General features: G+C 40.2%; 2 protein-coding genes across 3 annotated transcripts in view; both read right to left on the bottom strand.

Moving 5' to 3' along the window:
• LOC146364430 (glutamate receptor U1) overlaps window positions 1–6,711 on the bottom strand; it is a 30,099-nt gene extending 23,388 nt beyond the window's left edge. The window contains exons 1-3 of one of the 2 annotated variants that reach the window (XM_084917452.1): window positions 6,561–6,711; window positions 6,325–6,397; window positions 4,300–4,331 (exon numbers count right to left, since the gene is read on the bottom strand). In XM_084917452.1, coding sequence (XP_084773578.1) covers window positions 4,300–4,331; window positions 6,325–6,388 — 96 coding nt within the window. In that variant the 5' untranslated portion in view covers window positions 6,389–6,397; window positions 6,561–6,711. The remainder of the gene's footprint in view (window positions 1–4,299; window positions 4,332–6,324; window positions 6,398–6,560) is intronic. The other variant, XM_084917453.1, reaches the window with a different exon arrangement.
• Window positions 6,712–9,141: 2,430 nt separating this feature from the next.
• plch2a (phospholipase C, eta 2a) overlaps window positions 9,142–24,163 on the bottom strand; it is a 76,028-nt gene continuing 61,006 nt past the window's right edge. Inside the window, 13 exon segments of the mRNA XM_084917454.1 lie at window positions 9,142–9,781; window positions 9,783–9,913; window positions 9,915–10,118; window positions 10,120–10,262; window positions 10,265–10,351; window positions 10,354–10,422; window positions 10,425–11,070; window positions 11,072–11,124; window positions 18,282–18,639; window positions 20,602–20,681; window positions 20,986–21,132; window positions 22,694–22,778; window positions 23,919–24,043. Coding sequence (XP_084773580.1) covers window positions 9,553–9,781; window positions 9,783–9,913; window positions 9,915–10,118; window positions 10,120–10,262; window positions 10,265–10,351; window positions 10,354–10,422; window positions 10,425–11,070; window positions 11,072–11,124; window positions 18,282–18,639; window positions 20,602–20,681; window positions 20,986–21,132; window positions 22,694–22,778; window positions 23,919–24,043 — 2,357 coding nt within the window. The 3' untranslated portion in view covers window positions 9,142–9,552.

Here is a 24,163-nt window from a genome sequence, read left to right as displayed (position 1 = left end):
AAAAAAACGATAAATACCATGAAAACCATAAATTTCAAACTCAAGCCTCAACTCTTGCGACCCGGTACCAAACGACTCACAGACCGGTACTGGTCCAGGACCTGGGGGTTGGGGACGGCTGTGCTTGTAGCCTAAGTGAAGCAGCCGCATTACTTAACAATATTTTAGCTTCCTTGAATCAAGGAATGGATTCAAGGTGCAACAGGGAATTCGGCAAGTATGTCTTGTTTCCCCTAAGCTTTTTATATTGGCAACTCAGTTGTTAACACTATTAATCAAAAATTCTAACGACATACAAGGAATATCAATTTTTAATAAAGACTTCAAAATAAGTCAATTCACAGATGATACATCTATTTTTTTGAAAGATAAATACATGGTAGAGAAAACTAAAGCTTCTCGTTTATCTCTCAGTATCAAAAAATGTGAACTTCTCCCGATTCATACAAGCTCTGACTCCTCAATAGCTTTGGTTAGAGTTGAATCTAAAGTTAAATCTATAGGGCTGATAATATCTAAAAACCCCAATTAGCAGAAAAGACACCAATATTTCTAACTGTATCATGGAGATGAAGAAATCACTTAGCCACTGGTTAATCAGAGACCTCGCTATTTTTGGCAGAAACATCCTATCTAAAGCTGAAGGCATCTCCAAATTGATTTATCCTTGTCACTCTCTATATATCTCCTCTAAAAGCATTAATAAGGCTAACACAGTTATTTTCGAATTTTTGTGGAGGAATAAAACCCATTACATAGAAAGATCTCAGCTTGTGAAGGAATACAATAAAGGTGGTATCAAAACTCCAGAATTAGAATTTATGGTTGGCACCCTTAGAATTAAATGGTTAAAATCTTGTCTGTCACAGCTAGACTCTACTTAGCTCCACATCCCATGATCCTTGTTTAATAAAATAGTATACAGGATTAGACTTTATTTTGAAATGTGATTTTGCGGTAAATAAAATCCCCATAAAGATATCAAACTTTCCAAAACAGACTTTGCATTTTTGGGAAAATGAGATTTACCCACAACTTCTCCCCATAATTCAACCTTATGGAATAATAGGGTAAACACACTTAATCAAAAATCAATTTTCAAGAGTGACTGGTTTGAACAAAAAGATTATATTCATAACAGATTTGTTGGATGATAACGGTGTCATTCTAAGTTACACAGACCTTTCAGAAAAATATTGTCTAAACTGTTCTCAAAGAGAATATAACAAATTTTGTGAACTGGTCCTACTGCCTCTGCTTCATTTGATTAAAACTTTTATGATATACAATAATTTCTCATCAGTGCTCCCAAATTTATTGCTAGGGCAATGTCAGCTGTTTGATAAAAATGCAATAAGAAATTTATTAGTAGTTTCTTCAAAGACAAAATATTTCATAGTTACAACAGAATGGTTACATTGCATGGTTCTAATTTAGTTATTTCATATACACTGGATAAAGCATACTAAAAATTTATGAAATAGCCTATTCTACCTAAAGTTAAAGAAACACACTTTAAAGTAATAAACAAAATTAATCCTGTGGCAGAATTTCTAAAAAAAGAGATTTGGCTTTGAGGTGGATCAGTGTTCTTTTTGTACTGATGAAAATGAAACCCTAGAACATCTTTTTTTTTTCTATGCCCTATCACACAATGCATTTGGTGCAACTTAAAAAATTGGATTTCCCTAAATATTAATGATGTGCCACTATTTGAATTACATCATAATTTTTTTTATATGGATCATCTAGCATTGGGTGTCTCAGACATTATTAACATCATCATACTTTTGAGTAAATATCATATCCATTGTGCTAAATGGAGGAACGCTAAGCCTTCTCTCCCTGGTTTTATTGATGATTTTAAGATATTATTTTCTTTGCTAAAAAAAGACAAAAAGCACATATGCCAAAAAAATAACCAGGATAATGCCCGTCTCCTGCTATTCTAAATTTTGACTTATGCTGAGGCTAACATATTGTTAAGTAATGCAGCTGTCTCACTAAGGTCCAGAATCGATTCGTTCCACGATTCGATTCAATTCGATTCAATTCAATTCAATTCAATTCAATTCAATTCAATTCAATTCAATTCGATTTGATTCTGGGAAATTTTGACAGTCAGAAATATTATAATTCAGATCAGTACATTTACATATTTTTGTATCTAAAAAAAGGAAGCTGACACACGCAAGACTTTATCAAAGGTGTAAGCGTCACAGCAGATGCCTTTGTGTAAAAGTAGCTGAAGATAAAACACAGAAAAACATGAAGGTGATTTTTCCTGGCCTGTGATTTTATAAAAAATATTCTGCAGTACATCAAAAACGAAAGAAAACCATTAATCAACATATGAACGTTACCTCTGAAGTTACAGAGGTTTTATTAGAGACACGGCTAAGCGTTTTGTATTTTGCATAATTTTAAAAAGTTTAAATTTGTTCAGTATTGAACGGCAGAAATTAGGTTTTCTTTTCGGAAGTATGTAAAACGGCCGACTGCGCTGTAAACAGCGGTAGACTTGTGCGTAACAAGCAAGCGAATAATGCAGAAAACAGATTTTTAGACGGGAAACTGTTCTTGAAGTACAGAGAGAGAGAGAAAGAGAGAGAGAGAGAGCTGTGCATGACTTCTGATTTTATCGTGGTGGAAGCAAAACAGTAAACGTCAGAGGGAATTCATGACGATGTTTATGTGAAGCGCAGTTTGGATCTTCTTTTGCTGCTGGTTCAGTCAATATTGTTTGGAGAGAGATAAACTAACAGCTTTAGAATCGGCTCAAAAATGGCGTGAAAACAAAGCGCGGACCCACCGACAGATCAGAATCAGCGAGCTGTCGGCTTTCAGCCCCGACCGTGTCCATCGGGTGAGAAAGGCGACATCTCACTGATTCTGATCCGCGGGTCCATGCTGTGTGTTTACGTCTTTGTGCAGAAGCCGTGTACCTGCTCTCATTTACTGTCTTAGCTGTTTGGTGGTTGTTGAAATTTTGTGAGGTTTCACCTGAGATTCTGGCATTTCGGGCAAAATAAATTTATATTAAAAAATCGATTCAGGATTTTAATGAATCGATTTCACGTTATCCAAGCCAGAATCGACTTTAATCGATAAATCGATTATAAAAACCCACCCCTAACTAGCAGGTTGCTGAGTAGACATCTGTGTAGTGGTTTGTTTGAAATCTACCACTTTTTCCTTCAGTTTCCTTGTCAAGAATTAACTTCCTGTTTAACTGAAACGCCTTCCTGTTCAACTGAAACGCCTTCCTGTTCAACTGAAACGCCTTCCTGTTTAACTGAAATTGCCTTCCTGTTCAACTGAAATGCCTTCCTGTTCAACTGAACAGCCTTGGTTTTTCAGTAGTGTGTGTGAGAGCGTTTCAGTAGTGTGTGTGAGAGCGTTTCAGTAGTGTGTGTGAGAGCTAAAATTTCAGTAGTGTGTGTGAGAGCGTTTCAGTAATAATGTCCCTTACGGCACCTCATAGCCATCGGCCCAAAAGTGCATCAGCCTGGTATGCCAGATTACCAGTCCAGCCCTGGCTAAAGAACATCCCAGAAACAACATCCAAGATCTCTGTCCAGAAAAGCGCAGTCCCAGGAACAGCAAAGATACTGTGCAGGATCCTTGTTTGATGGATAAAGACTGCCTGCAAGGAATTGTTGAATTCTTTTTTTTTTTTTTTTTTGAAAGGTGGCAGACGCTGTGCTATGTTGTTTTTTGTTTGTTTGTTTGTGTTTGCTTAATAAAAAAAATCTGTTTACTCATATTTTAATCAGACAGACTGTACAATACCTTGTGTTAAGAGTATATATATAGAGTATATATATATATATATATATATATAAGCTAACTTTGAAAATATAAAGATAGACTTTAAAGCTTCCTTCGATATGAAAATTGTGAAGATGGCATATGGACTGTGTTTATTTGGTTTATTTTATTCTTGACAGTGAAGTGTAAAGTGGGTCAGTAAGAATTATGGCGACTAGGACAGAAAACTCAACTTTGCCGATATAAAGGACAAGTGTTTATGTCTGTTTTTGAAACCAGAACACAATGTTTTAAACTATTAAAGAGTCACTGTGCAACTAGTGATAATTAGCTTGTTTGTTCAAGTTCAACAAGGGTAAGATCAATTCCCAGTCTTCCAAAAATAATGTATTACATGATTTAAGAGCTATTCTGAACATACAATGAAGTTGTATATAAGAGGCATAAATTCTTATATTGTTGACTTGACTTTGTACCACAGCTGGACTTTGGCATTCTAGCCAGGAACAAGAGACAAAGAAAGAATACCTTTATGGTTGTGATGAATAACTCCTTGGCATCTAGAACAGAAAAAAGAAAAAGAAAAACAGCATTGAACTTTTGGGAAAAAAGTAATTAAGCATCAGATCAAAATAATAGGATTCAGTCTGATTAGTGGTTCGGTTTCAAGTCTACAGGCTTATGGAAAGTATGTCTTCAAAAAGCCTAATGAAGCATATTGTTCTGCTGAGTCCCCTTCATGTGTTTTTCCTCTGAACCACAGCAAATAAATCAGCCAAACAGCCAGTGAAGGACAATGACAGTCTTGTTTTCGGTTGTTTTTTTAGAAGAGCTGAGAAATTGGCTCCATGGTGAGGGGAGGTTGCGAGATACAATAGGTGGGGGGGACAAGGCTCATTTGAGGGGATCAAAGTGAGGTCTTAAAGGATGTGTTTTCCTGTTCTAATCTAACCATCCCCTCCCACCACCACTGACCAACTCCTTTTCACCATGTAATCAGGGGATAAAACCCCCAGCCAATCCCATCATTACTCATGACACTCACAGTTGTTTTCTTCTTGCTCTAACTGTGAGCAGTGGCATGCCAGGACTTAACATGCCCTGCCAAGGTCTGTCAGAGAAGAGAAAATGATGGGAGGGTAGGGGTCGGGGATGTGGGGCATGCAGAGGTGCTAGTGGTGCAAGTTTTTCATAATTGCATACCACAACAAAAGCAGCTCTGGTTGGGTAATATAAAGCTGATGACATGATGCCAGTCTCCTCTAGTGATGATGGCAGGACCTACAATCTGCGGAGATGCTTGTCACTTCACTGCCTGCCTGCTGAGTCCTCCTCTCACACGGTTAATTGATTCATCACAGTGCTTTCTGGAGCACAGTAGGGCAGTAGCCCCTCCACTGGTGAGAAATAGGAGTCTGTCAGTGTGGACTGGACCCCTGTGTGAAGTTTGATAGGCCTCCAGCAGTCTAAATCTTGCCACAGAATTTTAGTTATAGCATACATTAAAGTAATTTAATGCTAGTTAGAGTAAAATGCTAAGAGTCCAATCAGATAATGTTTTTCTTGAAGGCGTGGAGGTGTTTTCAATGCTTGTTTAAAATAAAACCTAATGGAGAAATGGATGATAGGGAACATCATGGTTAACAAAGTATCAAAAGTTGGCCCAGATCTTGATTTTTTTTTTTTTTTTTTTGAAATTGTAAATGTTTATACCCAGTATTCATTTGTGGGGTGGGGCTGCAATAATTAAGGGACAGTTGGATGGATTTAAAACTTTTATTCAATTCAGTTTTATTTATATAGTTGCCTCCAGGTACATTAAACTAATGAAAAACAATTGGAGATCTAAGACACAAAGACACAAACTCCGATTAATCAGCCCATCAGTACCTCACCATTATTTCAAGCTTGGCACAACAAAGACAATGTACTGACACTGATTATTAGCTCTGGAAGAAACTTCTTTGCACGCGACTCTAAGGGAAATATCTGTAAGTAACAGACCTCATCTTGTGTACCAGCTACTTTTTACAAAGCTGGGAAGAAAAATGTATAAATCTGACAAGAATGTGGTCAAGCACTTGAAAAAACCCCGTGCACATGAAAATAACTTTAGGATTAAGATTTAAGATTAGCAAACACAACTTGAGCAAGAGGAGCGCAGAGATTGAGCAATAACAAGTGCCCATGTATAATTCCCTGATAGCTGAATTGTTGTTTGTTCTTACTTAGAACATTTTGCCTCATCAGAAAACATCCCTACACATTAAACAAGGGTTTGTAAAAGATCACATTAGTCAGTTACTAGACCTTTAACCAGGAGACCTGGGTTTGTGTCCCATGTTAAACTGTCATTTTCAGACTTTGCTTTATTTTTGAGACTGTTTGGTTTGGTTCAGGTAACAAAACTTCTTTGTAAGAGTGAGGAAGAGATCATGGTTTCATGATCATAGTTAACATTATTAAAAAAAAGTGCTTAGAAATCTAATGCAACTCACAAACTAATGGCAATTTCCTTGATTGCACATCTCTCAGATGTAGCATTATTCTTACCTGCAGTGAAGAACCATGCAGTCAGGACTGCCACACAAACGAATAAAGCCATGCAGACTTTCATGTTTCCGTCCTGTAAATGACACAGACTACTTTAAATTTCTGTGAAAACATGATCATGTTTATGACGAGCAATGTCTTTGATTTAACATTGAAATTATCTGCAGACACAACACTTTTAAACATGTTTTTTTGCAGTTGTTTTTACTTGGCACATGAAGAAAAAAAACCCTTACCTCTTTCCTTACCTCTGCTCTGTCAGGCAAGGTATGCAGAAAAAAAATTGTGGACACGGGGCGAGTCCAAGAAAATGGGTAAGAAATTAAAAATGTCTTGTGAGCAGGCCACTGAAAAGACTTAGTGCGGCTGAAAGTAGTGGAGGGTTTATATGGGAAACAGAGAGGGAGGAGATAAGGGCTCACAGGGAGATAAACCCACAACTGCTGGGCCAAAAAAACTACAAAGTCTTGAGAGGTATCCAATTTCCTCGAGCTGGGTGTGTTTTTCTGAGGCAGAATCACTTTATGTCTTAGATTTTCAGACTTTTAAACAGTTACCATGTGTTTTTTGCAAGGTTACACAACAGGATCTTTAACAACAAAGGAGGGGGGAGTATGGGTCAAGGGTTTGGGAGCTTAACAGTGTGGTGGTGCAGTAACCTTTACATATGGATGGACTGGAATGTCCCAGTGGCTCAGAGGAAGGGGGATTTTGTTTTGGAGCACATTTTCTCTCACTCCTGACCAACCATGAGGGATTCATCATCATAAATTCAATTTCTCCTGCAAAACAGCAACAGAGGTGACTGTGAAGCTATGTCCTTTGTTGAATTTGCTAGGACAAATGTTTTATTAATCTTCAGCAGTTTGTTAAAACTATCCAAACACCCACTCCCTACCACGTTTCTTTGTCTCAAAAATTTCTACGTATAAGCTGCAAACCAAACTGATTTATTTGTACAAAACAGGCAGTGATTTCATCTTGAAAGGAAAGACTTCATTCATTCTGTGAGACAAAAACCATTCTCTCAGGCCTTAAGTGCTAGACAGGGCCTGGAGGTTTCAGTTGAGAGGCCAAAACTTGCCAAATTGTCGAGATAAATACAGCTTTAAGAGGGACTCAGTAGATCTCTTGGAATCCTAATGAAGCTGTCTTTTGTATTTGTGTGCTGGCTGGAGCAGAGTCTGCAGCGCTAAAATGAGCATGTCGAGCTACACAAAGTCTTACAGAGCTGAGAAAGAGGCCTAGCAGTGTCTGACAGCTCGCCAGAGGTGGCTGTCAGCTTTGGAAATCACAGTCCTGACAATGGACAAACCTTTGACTGACATGCCAGTGTCCTGAGAAACCATGAAAACAATGCATGGATTCTCAGCTCTGGAGAGTCAAACCCTAACACTTTGAGATCCAAGTACACTAACTCGGCTCTCAAACTTAAACTATTATAATGCCATTTTTGGCATCCTGACATGGGAGTTGGGGGCAAAACAAAGACCAGCATTTGTTTCTAATCTTTAAAAATGGTAAGCAGAGTTGGTGTTTTGTAGGGTCTTAACTCTAATATTGTAGGGTCTTAACCTTACTACAGAAAGCACAACCTTTTCCTAACTCACTGGCTAGCAACTTGTGACGAAAAAAGTTGTTTGAGTGTGAAAATGCTAGTCTCAAGGCAACAGGCACAAATCCAAATTTAGGAAGTGTTTCAAACAGAAACTTTATGATTGTGTGCAAATGTATATTTTAGCTACAAGTAAAATAACCCGAGTTAAACAACAACTCGATTCCAAAACCAGTCCAAAAGCACAGTATTGTCTCTTTTAAATATCTGATCTCTTAACAAGTTTGTCTCTCTTGTGAAGCTTCAAGGAACATTTTGTCTTCCTGCAGGGGGTCTAGTTCTTTTTTTCCCCTCCAAAGGTTGAAAGGGGCGATGGCTGGTAAACACAGACCCAAGCAGAGTCCATAATTAGAGAAGCCAGCACACTGCCAAAACCAAGGCCAAGGGCTTTTACATGTCACCTTGTGCAAGGCTGAATTAACCCAGCTAATGACTTTGTCAAAAAACTAAGACGGCTGCAGACAAGATTAAGTACAAATTAAATAAATGAGCTGTGAAATGTTCAGTATTATTAACTTAAGATTTATTCAGATCATTAATTCACAATGTCTAAATCAAACAAACAATACAGGATGCTGATGAATAAACGTGCTTTGAAATGCATAATTTTCATCTTATTTTAGTATCACAAACTACTGAAAACACAGGGTTTCAAACATGATGCCATTTTGATCATCATTAGACGATAAAAACAGTGTTTAGAATATTAATTTTCATATAAAATATATTTGAAAAAAAAAGCACAAGATTCGGATAAAGGTTACAGTACATAAAAGACATGCAGTCAGCATAAAAGGGCTAAAACTTGGTACAGAGTAGTACAGCACTGCTTCAAAACACAGCATCTAAATGCTGCAGCATGCCACAGATGAGAAGGTTAGCAAAACCTGGTCAAATTACACTGTAACTACTACACAAAGAGAAATGAAGAACTTTAAGAATCGTTCCTTTCTTCAGCAAAAACATGAGATGAACCTTGGCTTTTAGCATTTAACTACACATTTCCCACAATGATACCATGCCATCAATTTAAAAAAATATTGCTAGTGGATTAACGGTCTTATAAAAATGCATATAGTATCTAACTTTTACCACAGCCAAAGTAAATTATTCCAGTTCAAGTAAATAAAAACAACACGTCTTTGAAAAACCCCTCACCTCCAGGTAGATCTATTGCTACTGTATTTGTAAAAAAAAAACAAAAAAAAAAAAAAAAAAACAAAAAAAAAAAACAACGAATAAAACCCTTGAACATGAGAGCAAATGATAGCCAACGAAACCAACATAAAAAAAAATTCCTGGTATTTGTCACTAAACACATTCTGGAAAATATCTAACATTTTGTGCAAACAGATTTCAGTATTTGTTGAACATTTTCAAGATGTTTCCTGATTGCACAAAAAAATGTACATCATTGGTTCAAAATGTACAACATTTAAATGTCAAACAGATTGTTCATGGATTACTAATAAGTGGTAAAACACCTTTCTTTAGACCAGTATTTTGCAAGATTTGTAGCTTTTTCTACAAGAAAGAAAATATTAATAATAAATAAAAAGTTTTCTGCTGGAGCAAATTTATTCCATACTAGTTTCAGGCTTTCTCTCTTACAATCAGTTTAAAGTCAGCCAGTTCTTAGAGATTGAGCAAAAAAGAAACTGTAATGTTTTCAGGGTCGGTGGAGGTTTGGGATTGTATAGGGGAGGCATGTGCTGACTCAGCAGGTCTAGGCATCTGCAAGGACTCTGGGACATGGAACAAGCACCTTCGGGGATCCCAAGCTCCTCAATGGGGCTACTACCAGTGCTAAGAGTAAGCCTAAAGCTTGCACCTCTGTACTGGAACACTTTGAAGCTTCAGTCTTTCCTGGGCCTCCCTGGCCCGGTTTGTAATGTACCACACTCTGCTTTGGCTCCTGGAGGCAGTCCCTCGAACCAGGGTCTTATCACCTTGCTCTTCTGGGAATTCTTTAGACCCGTGAAGCGAAATCTCCAGCGGTCAGGGGCTTCACATCAGTCAGCTTCCGTAACTGTTCTGTAAAGTGACTGGCTGAGTTCTGTGGGCTGCCATTTGGGAATTGGTCTTTGGTTTGCCTAACAGTGAAATTGCAGAGGATGCTGTGGTACTTACTATCAAAGTTGCACCATATGTCATCAGAGGTCAGATCTCCAAGGCCTTTTGGACAAAGAAGCTGTAGCTGTTGTGGATGTAGCTGGAGGGGATGACGATTGCTTCAGTTCCTCTATGAAGATCTGGCTCCAGGTGTGGCTCCTTTGAGTCACTCTGCTGGCTCACTCTACCAGTGGTTCTGCAGAAGACAGAGATTAAGCTGATCTCTGGGGCACTCATTTTGCTAAAGATTGAGGTTTGACTTGCTCTTGCATCGTCGCAGACAAACGCTGGGTGACAGCAGCTGGCCCAGGAAGCGTCACAGGTATTGCTGGCTGTAGATAGACTGTTGAGACTCTTTCTGGCCAGGTTAGAGAGATTTCAATGGCAGTGTCACTTGAACAGATACTAGAGGAGGATGATATGCTGCCGTGGTGGTTGCCTGCCTCCAGTTTCCTCCAAAAACAATCATTCACGGTAGCATCTGCATGGATCTCTGGTACTGCTGACTGAGCCAGCCTAGCTGAGGTTACATCTCCTCGAGCATGGCCCTCACTTTTTGTTCTTCTTATTGGAATGTGAGATGGCACTTGGCTAAAAGAAGCTCTCCTAATCTGAGCTGGAGGGACTGCAGGAGCTCTAGCTGACACGGTTGCATGAGGAGGTAGCTCTGCTTGGTCATCAGACTTTAACTCTTGAATCACTTTTTGTTTCTGCTGTAGTGTCCAGGTTTGGTTTGATTTGTGCTCCATGTAAAAATAAGTGTTTTTGTTGGTTTTAGGGTCTTTACTGTATCCTGATAGTAACATTTTCTCAACAGGGTTTGCCAGGAAGAGGGATGTGGTTTTGGAAACTGTAGAAGGTTTCATAGCATTTCCATTCACCACAATCGGACTGTGTACCATCCCATTTGAAGGAATGGTGTGCTGTGTTGAATGTACTGATGTAAATGAGGAGTGATGTGAATACTCTTCCTGAGTGGAGGCAGGATGAACAGAACGGATGCTCTCGGTGTCTTCTGCGGTTTAGTGCAAGAAATGGAAGAGGGGCATCTGCTCTGTGTACTGTAGAACAATCTGTTGAAAAAAAGAAGGAACTCTATAAGCTTGATCACAATACTGACCTAGTGGCGATAAAACCTAATCAATTTGAAAACTAGAGATCTTTTGATCTGATGTATTTGGTATCAGCTTGAATATTGACATGCTAATGATTTGTATATTGCATAATTTAATATTGGCTAAAATAAATGCTTTTGAAATCATACATAAGTCAGTACCATGAAGCTGATGAAATAATCTGGCATTCTACTCATTTCTGCTCAGAAATGATTTTAAAAGCACTAAAGTTGTCAAACAACAATAACCAGGCAGTTGTATCTTAGCTGTGTGGCACAATGGCTTATTCTCAATGTTGCCAGTAAAATGACAGAAAGCTAAAGTTACAATCTCAGTATTAGCTAACACTAGCAAGAATAATGGCGTCCCAGTGTAAGACCTGAATTTTTGCACTGTTCTTTTGCCTGCTCCCTTTACGGTTCACCACAGTGGCTCCATCTCATTATGTCACTAGCATCATCTTCTGTCAAACAAACTCTCTGCATGACATCTGCCACTACACCCATGAACCCTGTCTGAGGTCTTCTTCTTTTCCTCCCCCCTGGCAGCCTGATATACAACATAATTTGGCCAAAGTATCTGCTATCCTTCTGCTGCACATGTCCAAACCATCTCAACCTATCCTCTCCAACTTGGTCAACCTAAGCTATCCCTTTGATGTACTCATTCTTATTCCTGATCATTCTGCTTCCTCTAGCTCTGCCTCCTGTCTTGTTGTTAGTGCTACTGCTGTGGTGGCAGGATTGGTCTATGGCTTAACTGCAGGGGAGGGGCAGTGAGGTGGGTTCAGGGGCATTGCCAGGGAAGGCTGGGAGACGCTTCTGTCAGTAGTTGCCAAACCATGTCTCTCATATTTATACAATAGTAGGGACCGATGTGTGGGACTGCTATGCAGTAGAAGAAATGGAACTGGCAGAAGAGGAGAGTGACCACAGCTGGCGGGCAGTGATGTAAAGCAAACATCAGTACAAAATAAATTGTGTGAAAATAAAAGAGAAAGCACTGAAAAAAGACACAGTGTGTGATGGCGCATGTGTTGGGAGCTCCTGTAGCAGCAATTTGCTAGATTGGCACCCAACTTTCCCCAATAATGAAGATGTTGGACCGACAGCGCGTTCAGCTGGTGCACACATTGGTTCAGGTGGTGGTAGAACTGGCTTCGATACACCGACAGTAGGAGGCAGTGCAGCTTAAGCAGCTGGAGAACCTGCAGGTCCAGGCCAAGTGTGAAACTCAGGTTCTGGACAACCTGGTGGCTTCATATGGGTCCACCCTCACAGCTCCCCACAGCACAAGCTATCATGCTGGACAAGATGGGAGACAGATTATCTGCATTCCTGGACATCTTCAATGCCACAGCAGAATCATGTAGGTGTCCGGAGACTGATTGGCCAGTGCGGCAAACACTGGTGCACCGAATTATTGGGCATTAAGTCAGTTCAGACAAGCATCTCATCTCATCTCATCCCAGGACTCCACAAGATGTTATTCCTTTAAACTATTTGGCAGGGAGCCAGGGGGAGTGTTGGACCTAATTAAGGAAGGGTGAGTTTCTCATTCTGAAACTCACCCTGGCATGACAATGTGTTCACTGCCCTACAAATTACCTACAAACAAAGGCAAATACTTCAGAAGGAATTGGCTGATATGCTGGAGATGGGAGTAATAGAAGAGCCATACAGTGGATGGTATGGCCTCTTGGTTCTTGTGGTGAAAAGAGGATTCTGTAGAGTTCTGTGTAGACTAGCACAAGGTAAATGTGGTGTCACAGTTTGATGCGTATCCCATACTCCAGGTTGACAAACTGCTCAATTTTCCACAATACTTGATTTCACCAAGCACCACTGGCAGGTTCCCTTGTCTCCAGAGTCTAAGGAAAAAACAGCCTTCTCTACTCCATATGGTTGTGTATGGAGCCATGGTCACATTCCAGTTCTTCTTGGCCCAGGTGATGCAGCAGCACACTGCATAAGCTGCCGCCTACCTGGATGATGTTATCATTCACAGTAACATCTGTGCAGAGCATGTGGCTGCAGTCATGGAGTCTCTGCTGGCCAACCTGAAAATGTTTGCAGTTGAAGGGAGGAACAGTATGAGGGTTACCACCTGAGAGGCAGACAGGTGCGCCCTCAGATGGCGAGGCCAGCAGTCATTGCATCCTGTCTGTAACAAAACCAAAACGGAGGTGAGGCAGTTTTGGGGCTGGCTGGTTCGTCCCGAACTTTGGGGAGCAGACCAGTCCCTTAACAGACCTCACCCAAAAAGTTGCCCCCGATTTGGTCCTGTGGATGCAGCAATGCCAGGTGGTGTTTCGTGTGAAACCCTGCTCCAGACCTAACTTCTTCCCTCCCATTTATTCTGAGGACTGATGCTTTGCACACACGGCTGGGGGTAGTTTTGTCGCAGCAGGAAAAAGGGCTGATCACCGTGTGGTTTATTTCAGCTGAAAACTGAGTGCTAGACTTACTGTAGCACACCTGAAAAAGAGCGCTTGGCTCTTGAGTGGTCGTCTCTCTTTATTCCTACGTCCTGGGGTGCTCAGGGACCCTCTGCTCAAATCACGCCCCACTGCAGTGACTCTATTGCATTAAATATTCCAATCCCAGACCACCATTGGTATCTAGGTCTTACAGCCATATAAGTTCAACGTGATCCATAGGAGAGATATGATGATTACCTCTCCTCTTAACCTAGCTCCAATAACACTTTCCCATAGCTTGATGTTAATGCTCATCAACTTCACTATAACCTTAAAAGCTCCAGGAAATATATAAGGACTTTCAAATATTTTAGCCACTTTTTTTTTAATGATAATTACAAACCAACTTAAATTTTTAATTTTTTAAGTTTTTTTGTACTACATCATGCAGGTCCTGTGACATTAATTTAATGAATTGTCTTTTCCACTTGTCCACACCAAGTCTCTATTTAAAACCCTAAACACAGATGAAGCTGAATTGGTGCATTGGTGAGGTACAGTATTTTTGAGAACAGGATGAGAACAAACAACTATGGTGAGAAAGAGAAAAGTTGGTGATGGATGAATTTAAGAGGCTGCATGCATTTAACAAAGTTTACCTGACTTTGGTCATCCTCTCAATTCTGCACTAGGATGGAAAGAGAGCATGCAAAAAGGGACACAGAGGGAAAAGGGTAATTTAGACAAACTGAGAAGAGAGAGACTGTAAGCAAGGAAACAGCTTTTTGGACAGAAGAAAAAACATCCTCACAAAAACTGGTCTCCATATCAGAACAAATCTCTCTCCATGTTAGACTGAAAAGAAAGATAGTAGATAACGCTGCTAGAAAGGATTTATCTGCCAGCATCATATGACTTAACAGATGTCAGCTTGTAATCAGGCCAGAAAACTTGTAATTCAGCTCCCTACACAAACTTGCTTCCCCCATAAGGTTCATCAAACAGCAATGGCAATCACATGATGAACTGCAAAGGGCTCAAAGGGAGTCAGTTTAGGTAGAACAGCTGGTGTTTATAAGGAAGTCAAGTCCTCTGAAAAATGTAATGTGTGGCTCAAAGGGGGATTGTGTGGACATTACTCAGACACCAGTACCTTGTGACTCGCAGGACTCAGCGGTTGTCAATTAAGTACCTAAAATATTCTCGGTTTCAGGACTCAAGCTGAATATACGTTGATTGCTATTAAATGCAATGGTGAAGTAAAGGGTTTTATAAGATTCAATGCAAAATCCAGTATCCGAAACAAATACCCATGAAACATTCCATGGATAGTTGTTCCGGTGGCAAATTCTTATTATGTATTTCTATATTTTAAATAGAAGAACATATCTCTGTAGCTCAGGTGGTAGAGCAGGTCATCCACTGATCGGAAGGTTGGTGGTTCGATTCCTGGCTTCTCCTAGTCTACATGCCAAATATTCTTGGGCAAGACACTAACCCCAAATTGCTCTCCGATGCATCCATCGGAGTATGAATGTGTGTGAATGTTAGCTATGAAGCACTTAGAAAGATGTGCTTGTGCGAATGGGTGTGAATGGGTGAACGCAGTAGTTGTGTAAAGCGCTTTGAGTGCTCAGATGAGTAGAAAAGCGCTATATAAGCCAGTCCATTTATCTCTGAAGCACCAGATGTCCTTGAACAACATTTTCTAAGATGAATGTGGGCAATCCTTGCCCGATCAAAAAATAATTTCTTTCGCATCCACACAAACCATATTTTTCAGACCATAACATGCACCGGATTATAAGGTGCATTAAATGAAACAAAACAGTCAGTTAAGTCAAACTTTACTCATCTCATTCTTCTTGCTTCCTCCACTTCCGTATCATTGATTCATTAATGTAGAATTCTCTCGCAGCTGCTCTATTCCCATGTTGTTGCAGTATTTTAATGACTAACCTCGTATTGTGGATGGATTATCTCAGTTGTTCTCCTGACTGAAGTTTGGTCCGTTTACAGAATCCTGCCATGCGATTGCATTTCTCCCTAACCATCGGGAACCCTCACGTTAACGTTTATCGAGTGGAAAAAAGTTAGCGTTCATCCTCCAGCTTCACCGCGTTTATGTTATGCTAACATAGCTGTGTCGCTAGCGATCACGTAGCACATCATTATATACCACCTAGCCCAACTTCAGGAACTCTACAAACGTCACTGCTGTTTAGTTTTCTGAGGTGTTAGCAGAGCGGTACGTTTTAATTTGTTTCAGAAATCTCTCAGTCAGAACATGCTATATCATGTTTAGGTGGAGGCTAGCGAGCCAACTTCCTGCTAACTTCTAACTCTGTTAAATTTCATAAATGTAATAAATTCTGTTTTCATGGATGCCTGGATGTTAAACTTAATTGTTACACCTGGTAAAGCAGCAACGCTGATCATTTTATTAAAGATGAAAGAATTTAGACAGTTTTTAACTATCAGTGATTGACTTTGGGACCTGAGGCTGACGGAGTTTAGGACCCAGATTACTCCGCGAGGCTCCTGACTATGATAGCCGACAATGCTCCGACAATCCATTAACCTTCCTGTCGTATTTGGGTCAAATCTGACCAATTTACAAATTAAAAAACTCATAAATATTGTGTTTTACATCCGATTGCCTCGAGGCCTTATGACATCCTCAACACTATGCACTTGAACATATAAAAGTGATGAGCACCTCTTTCGTTGAATTTTGGGTATTTTAATCAACTTTGTTACATGGTGTGGTGTTCCAGGTCAAAAGTGGCCACCATAGAAAATGAAAGGGAATCCACCCCCCCTTTGGCCTCTGACCCCCTGAATGGGCCACTGAATGACAAAATGAAAGACCCACTTTTACAACCTACTGAACAACCCACTGAATGTCCCACTGAATGACCACTGAACGACCCATTGACCCACCCACTGAACAGAATTTGGTGGTGAAAAATGTTTCTTATGTTAACTCAAGAGCTGTTAAAACTGACAATTTTGACCGGGAACACTAAAGTAAGGGGTGGGGGTGAACGTAACCGGAGGGTTAAGCGGTGCGGCTTCGTAGCTTACCAAAGTCTAAAACATTTTTTGACAGAGTTTTGAGCGCCGTGTAGCACATAAAATCGGTTCTAGGTCAGTAAGCACAACCAGAATTCATACATAAGGTGCACCGGATTATAAGGAGCACTGTAAATTTTTGTGAAAATTAAAGGCTTTAAAGTGTGCCTTTTAGTGCAAAAAATACAGTAGTCGAAAATCATGAAAAGTGATCTTTTTAAACTTTTATGAAGACTTTGCTAAAGCTAACCTTTCAAAACATTAACCAAAGCATCCTACAGAGCAATTTTATGTAATTAATAGATCTATTACCACATTTTGCCTTATCTTTAGAAATGTTTTGAACTGAACTAAATGCTTTAATATCCCTGAATTATTCTCTAAAAACAGTTTAGGACAAGCAGCTGCTTGACAAATTAAAAGAGTCTAGTTTGAGTTTTTTGTACTTTGTTCAAATTGAATGATTACTATTGTTTCTAGACAAAAACTTACCATTTTTCTCATCTGTCAAGCATGTGGGTAAAGTAAGAAGATTTTAACGACATAAGCAAATTTGAAACAATTTCAATCATGAGGCTTTGATGAAAGCTACAAAACTCAAAGATGAACTCTAAGAAGCCATTGATGGGGTTGGATTTGACTTCATTTTATCAGAGGCATGTTGCACAACACAGATCTAACTTACGGCAAAAGGGAAAGCTGACAGCACGTGCTACTAATACTGCTACAGCACAGCATCTACCTGGTGAGTTCTACATCTGCCTCAGATACATCTTACCGGCAAAGAACATTGGAGACTTATGGCGCAACTCTTCCATTTTCTGAGCAAACAGGGCATTCATCTCTCTTTGAAGGGTACCCACAGCCCTCTTCCGGGTGTCGAGAATAGAACAAGGGGGCAGCGTAGGAAGAGACTCCAAACTGCTCAGACTGCCAAAGCTCTGGCAGCTACTACTGTCACTGAGCAAGAGACCTGAATTCATGTCACTGTATGTCAGTTTAGTGAGTACAGAGCCATAAACAGCACCATAGTTGGGTGGTGTTGCCTGCTGCCAACAGTGAGTGCTCCTGCAGTCTGGTGCGAGGCTTGGTGCTGGTGTAACAGCATTGGAGGATCGTCTGCGGGGAATGCTGCAGGAACGGGTGTACCTCTGTGACGTACCAGGTCGATTGTGGATATACTGGGCACCAAGTGTTTGTCTGAACTTAGATCTGGGGAATGGCATGGGCGAGTATTGAAATTGGGCCTCCATGGAAGTCTTGGGTGTGGGAGGAACCTGCTGTACATTGGGCTGGGCACCTAGGGACCGGGGCATGGCATCAGGTTCTGACTGGACTTGTCTCTTTGATGAGGAAGAGTGGTTACTTTTCTTTGGTCTCTCCCCATCTGTCACCTTGGACTTTTGCTCAACCTGACCCTCTCTTTCAGCCTCTGGGCTCCCCCTTGAGCCAGTCACACATGTGATGCAGTTGGAGGACATCCCCACACTGCCCGAGCTGCTAACAGCGAAACGTGCAAACACATTTGGCTTCATGTCCAGCGGATCATGAATGCGAAGCCGAATGGCGCGCTTGAGAGGTTCACTCATTGGTCGTCGCTGAGTGTAGAACGAGCGCTTACCTTTACCTTCCTCGGGATGAAAATTTGTGTCGGAATGGTTCCACGGTCCCTTGGTTTGTTGGGGTGCCAGTGAATCCCCATTGTGGTGCTGAGAGGTAGCAGCAGAGGCCTTTTCTCCCTCCCCGGACTCTCGTTCCTCACTAGCTCCCTCTGAGCTGTAGTCTTTGGTGTCAATTGCAATGTCTGGTAAACCTTTCTTGATTTTGGGTTGACCTTTGGTAGGTGCACTGGCCGTGCGGCGCAGGAGGTGGGCCCCAAACGGGTTCTTACGGCTGTGCTGTACAGCAGTGTGACTGTCCAGGGAAGCCTGCTTTGGGTTTCTGTGAAACAACCCTTTTATGCCGCTGGCTGCTCTTGCCTGACAAAAACACAACAGGACATCATTGCCAAACACAATTCCCAAATAAGTTGAAGATATTGAAAAAAATCTGCCATATTACACTAAATTCATTGCACCCAATGAATTTACTGCAGTAGTACATACATAGGATTAGTATAATGAGCATGCTTAAAATGAGGAGAGTAAATTAAATCCACATTTCCTACAGAAACGCACATGTGTGACTGATCTCTCATAGATCACACTGACATGATCATCCAGCTGCAACCATGCTGACTAGCTTTGAAATCCACTTGGATTCAAAGTGTTAGACATTTTAAGCAACCAGCTGAAGATCCTGTAGCAAAATATCAGTTACATGTATACATGCTTGAAGGTAACTGGCAAAGTTGAACAAAAACCTTCTCAACACTGCATGGATGTTTTCACTAAAACAGAAGGTCAAAGGTTACAATGACTGGAACAAAAGAAGGACACTGTGGCCGTGATGATTGTGAAACTCAGTGTCTCGGGGTCTTAATTGACTAAACTAACTAAAATTAACTTCCATCAAGATGGCTGTAAATTCAAAAACAGTCCCAGCCTAGAGATCATAATTTGTGAAGATCATTTTTAGACCACGGATTTAAGTGCTGAACATTGCTGACTAGTCAAATTACTAGGACAGTACTGTATAACCAAATGAACAAAGACCATGTCAGCAGGCTAACTCACCTCATCTTTTCGGGATCTTGACTATTGTAGAAAGAGTTCTTGGCAAGGCAATTAATTCTTAGAGAGCTTGGAAAGAAAGCGACTGGGCTTCTTTAAGTTTCTGGAACGTCTAGTACATAGACACCTATACTGAAAGAATTTCACTGCCTAGACCAAAAACTGCAGAGGCTGGGAAAAAAAGTGGGACCAGAACAATCGCATTCTGCCACCTTACAATTTTCAGTACTTTAATTTAATGGACAGTTGAACAATTTGAGGGGGTGTGCATTGAGGAGAATGATGCAGGGTATGTGGCTCATGCAAGATTCTGACTGGATCTCACTACACCCAAGTTTTGAGTGGCAGCTTCAGGACTCCTAAACATTGTTTGCTTCTATGTTGAGCATTTCATAAAAGAGAGGTCCACTGCAATCACAAACAGACATGGGGAGAGAGTGGAAATCAGAGAGGAGAATGATAAAAGGAGAAAAAATAGGTGGGCTGGGGCTAGGGGACATTCAAACAGGAGTCACACAGCAACTCCAAGAAAGGCAACTTCAAAACAAGGACAATGTGGACAACAAAGTGGTCATTTACTAAATAGCTACTGATAGCTGAGGGCATCGAAAATATGGGCTGAAGGAGGAATAACACTGAAGCTAGTGTGATCTGCAAAAACAGGTGCAGTCAGTATAATTCTTATGAACAGAAAACTGAAATTTACACTGAACTGAAGTTTAAAAGCATAACAATAATAATAATAACAATAATAATGTATATATTTTACATGTCTGAATATGGTCTAGGTTACATAGTACATAGTTCAGTTTTTGCTGAAATAACCACAAAGCAATAAACAAAAGGAGGCAAGGACGTGTGGCTAAGATTGGAGTGGATATTCTGCTATTAGAAAGTCTCCTAATCTTATGATTAGGAGACAAGTTTTGTTTTGTTTCTAGGTTTTTTGTATTTTCAAACAATATTTCAAAAAGAAAATGAAAAGAAGTTTTTGTAGAAAAACAGTTTAATAACAATTTACGTTATTATTATTATTATTAGTAGTAGTATTAGTAGTAGTAGTAGTAATAATAATAATAATAATAATACCAAAACACAGATTTTGGTATTATAATTTGGTTTTTGGTGAAATAACCTAAGGTAAAGTTTATTGTATATTCATTACAAGAACATCTGTAAAAGCTGTCAGTGCACAACGCTTTCATGAACATTTCTGTTTGAGAGCAAAGGTGAGCAAGACTTTAAGCTGGTTTCTGCAGTAATACCCACCTTACCAGTGACGTCATTCACAGCTACATGAACAAAGATGGAAGCTTCCTCCATTCCTTCCAAGTACACATGGCGATAGCCTGCATACAAAAATGTCAGAGACAGCTGCCTTATCAGGGACTCAAATATAACAGCCACAAAGGAATGGCTGTAGCCAAATACCCAATAAATACCAGCTCAACCAGCAGCAAAACTATCAATTGACATGATGTTAGCAGAGACTCGGAATCAAGAGCACCAAATTAGTTACATATAGTAGATGTATAGTGAGTTTGTATAGTGAGTTTCCGGTTCGAGTACCTTGTTTAAGTATATAATCACTAAAACACAGCAGAAAACCTTGAACGAGTGTTAGTGCCATCCAAAAGCAGCACCATGTCTTACCTGGCATCATGCTATTAAAGGCAATGGTACGCTGGCCAATGAAGTCCTGGCCAATTGGGTCATGATCCCACACAAGGAAACGAACCAGGGCCAGCTCGGGCATGTGAACCATGAACACCAGAGTCTCCTCCCACATCGGGTTGAAACCTACAGAACCATCCCAAATAGGGATGCAGAAGGGATGGGATAGGGGAGATATGTGTGGGAGGTGAGTGCAAAGGAAGAGCAGATAGGAGAAATAATATGATAGATAGCACAATAAGAGTAAGGCAGATAAGAGGACAGCATTTTGGCAAACGGGCATACAAAAGAGCAATAGAGACAGGGCAGCAAATTATCGTTGCACTCATCAGTTATTCAGGGTGTGTTTGAGAGAGAGAGTTTTTGGTGCTGCCTGTGCATGTCTCGTCTTGCTGGGCTCCTCAAGTATATATCAGAAACCTGTCAAACTATACACACAGATTCACCATATTATATTATATATGTACAAAGCACAACAACAAACCACAGATGTCTACATGCAAACACCTGGACATTGACGTGACTGCGAGTGTCCACAGAAAACTCTCGACTACTTTTAGAAGCTGCAAGAAGCGTCTGCTTCACAGGAATTGCAAGGTTGAACTTGCAGTAAGCTTCATTTGCATGGTGCTTTCAGCTGACATGTTTAGTTGAATTTCCTGACATTACTCCTACAAGTTCACCCTGACATGGCTTTGCACACCACTAGAGGTCAGCAAAAACTAGTTAGCTGTTCCAAAAGAACAAACAAAAAAAACAGCATCTATTAGCAAGAAACTACATCACTGATAGCAAAGCTCCTCTGTTGTTTTTTATATATATAATTTTTGCCTGTGTGCGTCACAAAAGCAATCTTGAGCACCATTAACTGTCTAATGAGATCCCCATTCAACTTTCTGAATGTGTTCCTGTAATTATTTCAGGTGGTGATATTGTATTTTCAAACTGCTGTATGAATGAGTTCATTCAGTTTAATATTTCTGAACTGCAGTTACCTTTACACACACGGTGATGTCTTTCAAAGCACATAAAGCCTTTCAATGCTGAGGCTAAAGTCACCCTTTCAAAATGAATTCAATCCCATGTTTAAAACACTACGGAGACATCACAGGTAACTGTTAAAGAGCTGGGCCCCAAATGTTAACATTTCTGTTTAGCAATGCTGGGACACAGGTCTGAACTTTATCAGATTTAAACCAAATACTTAACTATGTACTGCATTTATGGCATCGAAGGCTCAGGAAGCAGAAATTCTGTAGAGTTTAAAAGGTAAAAACAGTTGGAGTCCATAAACAGCTTCATGTTGGGATGTCATGTGGAAACTTTTCTTGGTCATACCATGTTTAAGATGGATGATTACCTGTAGTATGAAACCACACACTCATTGGCTAACGACTTGTCAATCATCAGTCATCAGCTAATAAGCATGCAGTCCGTCTCTCAGTCAGATCCGCCCCTTGGCAGAAGTGCTGAAGTCAAGACTTCAGAAATCAATGGACGACATCACTCTAGATGTATATATTTATATGTATTTTATCTCTTTGTAAAGTTTATTTTATCTGTTTTCATTGTAAACCTACATCGGTTTTTATGTCGTTTTCTTCTGTGTGTCAAGCACATTGAGTTTGAGAAATTGAAATGCACCATTTAAATACAATTGACATTTCACGACTAAATGGAGACCCACCATTATCATCCACCACTCTGGTCTGTTCCTTGCAGCAATCCACTGGGAGGCCAATGATCTCCACTTCCACGAAGGGATCAATGATCTGTCAGAAAGACATTGCACAGCTTTAAGACATCTACAATTTTGACCATTCTTTCAGCAGTCAGAGGTCAGGCCTAACTTGCAGTCTCTGCTTTAATTAAAGGTTTTTTATCAGGTTGAGGTCAGGACTGTGCAGGGCCACGAAGTTCTTCGACGCCAAACTCTCTCATCCATATCTTTGTGCAGTCATGTTGGAACAGGAAAGAGCCATCCCCAAACTGCTACCACAAAGTTGGGACCATGAAATCTCATTTCTGCTGTTCAATACCTAAGAAACTTAAACTTTTACAAATGATTGCTCAACTGTGTCTGTAATCAAACCTCTCTAACTTTGCTCTGCTTCACTTCAGCAGCATCAGGTAATGTTCAGATGCTGATTCATGGTTTTCTTCAGTTTTCAGGCCAGTCAGGCCAGGAAATCTCCTTCATGTTTTTCTGTTTTTATCCACAGTTACTTTGACACAAAGGCATCTGCTGTGATCCTCACACCTCTGATGAAGTCTCACAGTGTCAGCTTTGTTTTTATACATCGATAGTTTACACTGAGTTTGTAATTGCAGAAAAAACAGTCAAATAATTTAAAATTTAACATTTTTAATTGTTACGACCCGTCTCAAAAGCCGCAACATAGATAAGGAGACGAACACCAGATTGTAGGTGAGAAGAGGTTTTAATCCTAAAATGCATAGCAGGTTGGCTAACATGGCTGGTACCACCAAGGCACGGCTAGTGAGGCTTCCTGAAAGCCTGCCTCAGGTATCCTTTTGTCCACACCTGGTCAGGTGTGGTCAATTAGCAACAGCTCAACCCACTGAAGAGATTAGGGGCTGCAGAGGGACGTAACATTAATTTAGAAGTACATATAAAAGATAAATGATCAGGATTATAAATCGAATCGAAACCTTGTGAATCTGAATCAGTTGTAGAAATCAGTGGTGATACCCAGCCCTACAAATACCCATAGAACAGCAAATAGCTTACATTGGCCTACCCATAAATCATTCAGACTAAAAGTAAGGAGCCTTCTCTGCAAAAATACATTTTGAGGAGGTGCTGCTTGTAAGGATGATTACAGATTTATCCCATATTCATTCAGTTCAACGTGGAAGCTCAATCCTATAAATCTAGTCTGTGGTCCTACCTCTCCTCGGTCTCCCAGCATTGAGTCTTTGGGTTTGGGCAGCTGTTGTCCACTAATGACCTTTAACACCAGCTGTTTCTTCATCTGACCAGGAATGGGGTCTTCCACGTTGGAGTTAAAGGCACCTGCAGTGGGTAAAATGATTACACGCTACTTGTGATTCTTCACTTATTGTAATAAAATGACAAATGTCAACCACTTCAACTATGAATTTTTTAAACTTTATTTTGTGATATTATAAAAAG

Source organism: Perissodus microlepis, chromosome 20, assembly GCF_051167445.1.
Source record: "Perissodus microlepis isolate ML-2025 ecotype Zambia chromosome 20, ASM5116744v1, whole genome shotgun sequence".
Taxonomy (NCBI): Eukaryota; Metazoa; Chordata; class Actinopteri; order Cichliformes; family Cichlidae; genus Perissodus; species Perissodus microlepis.
This window is presented reverse-complemented; position numbering and strand designations above follow the sequence as displayed.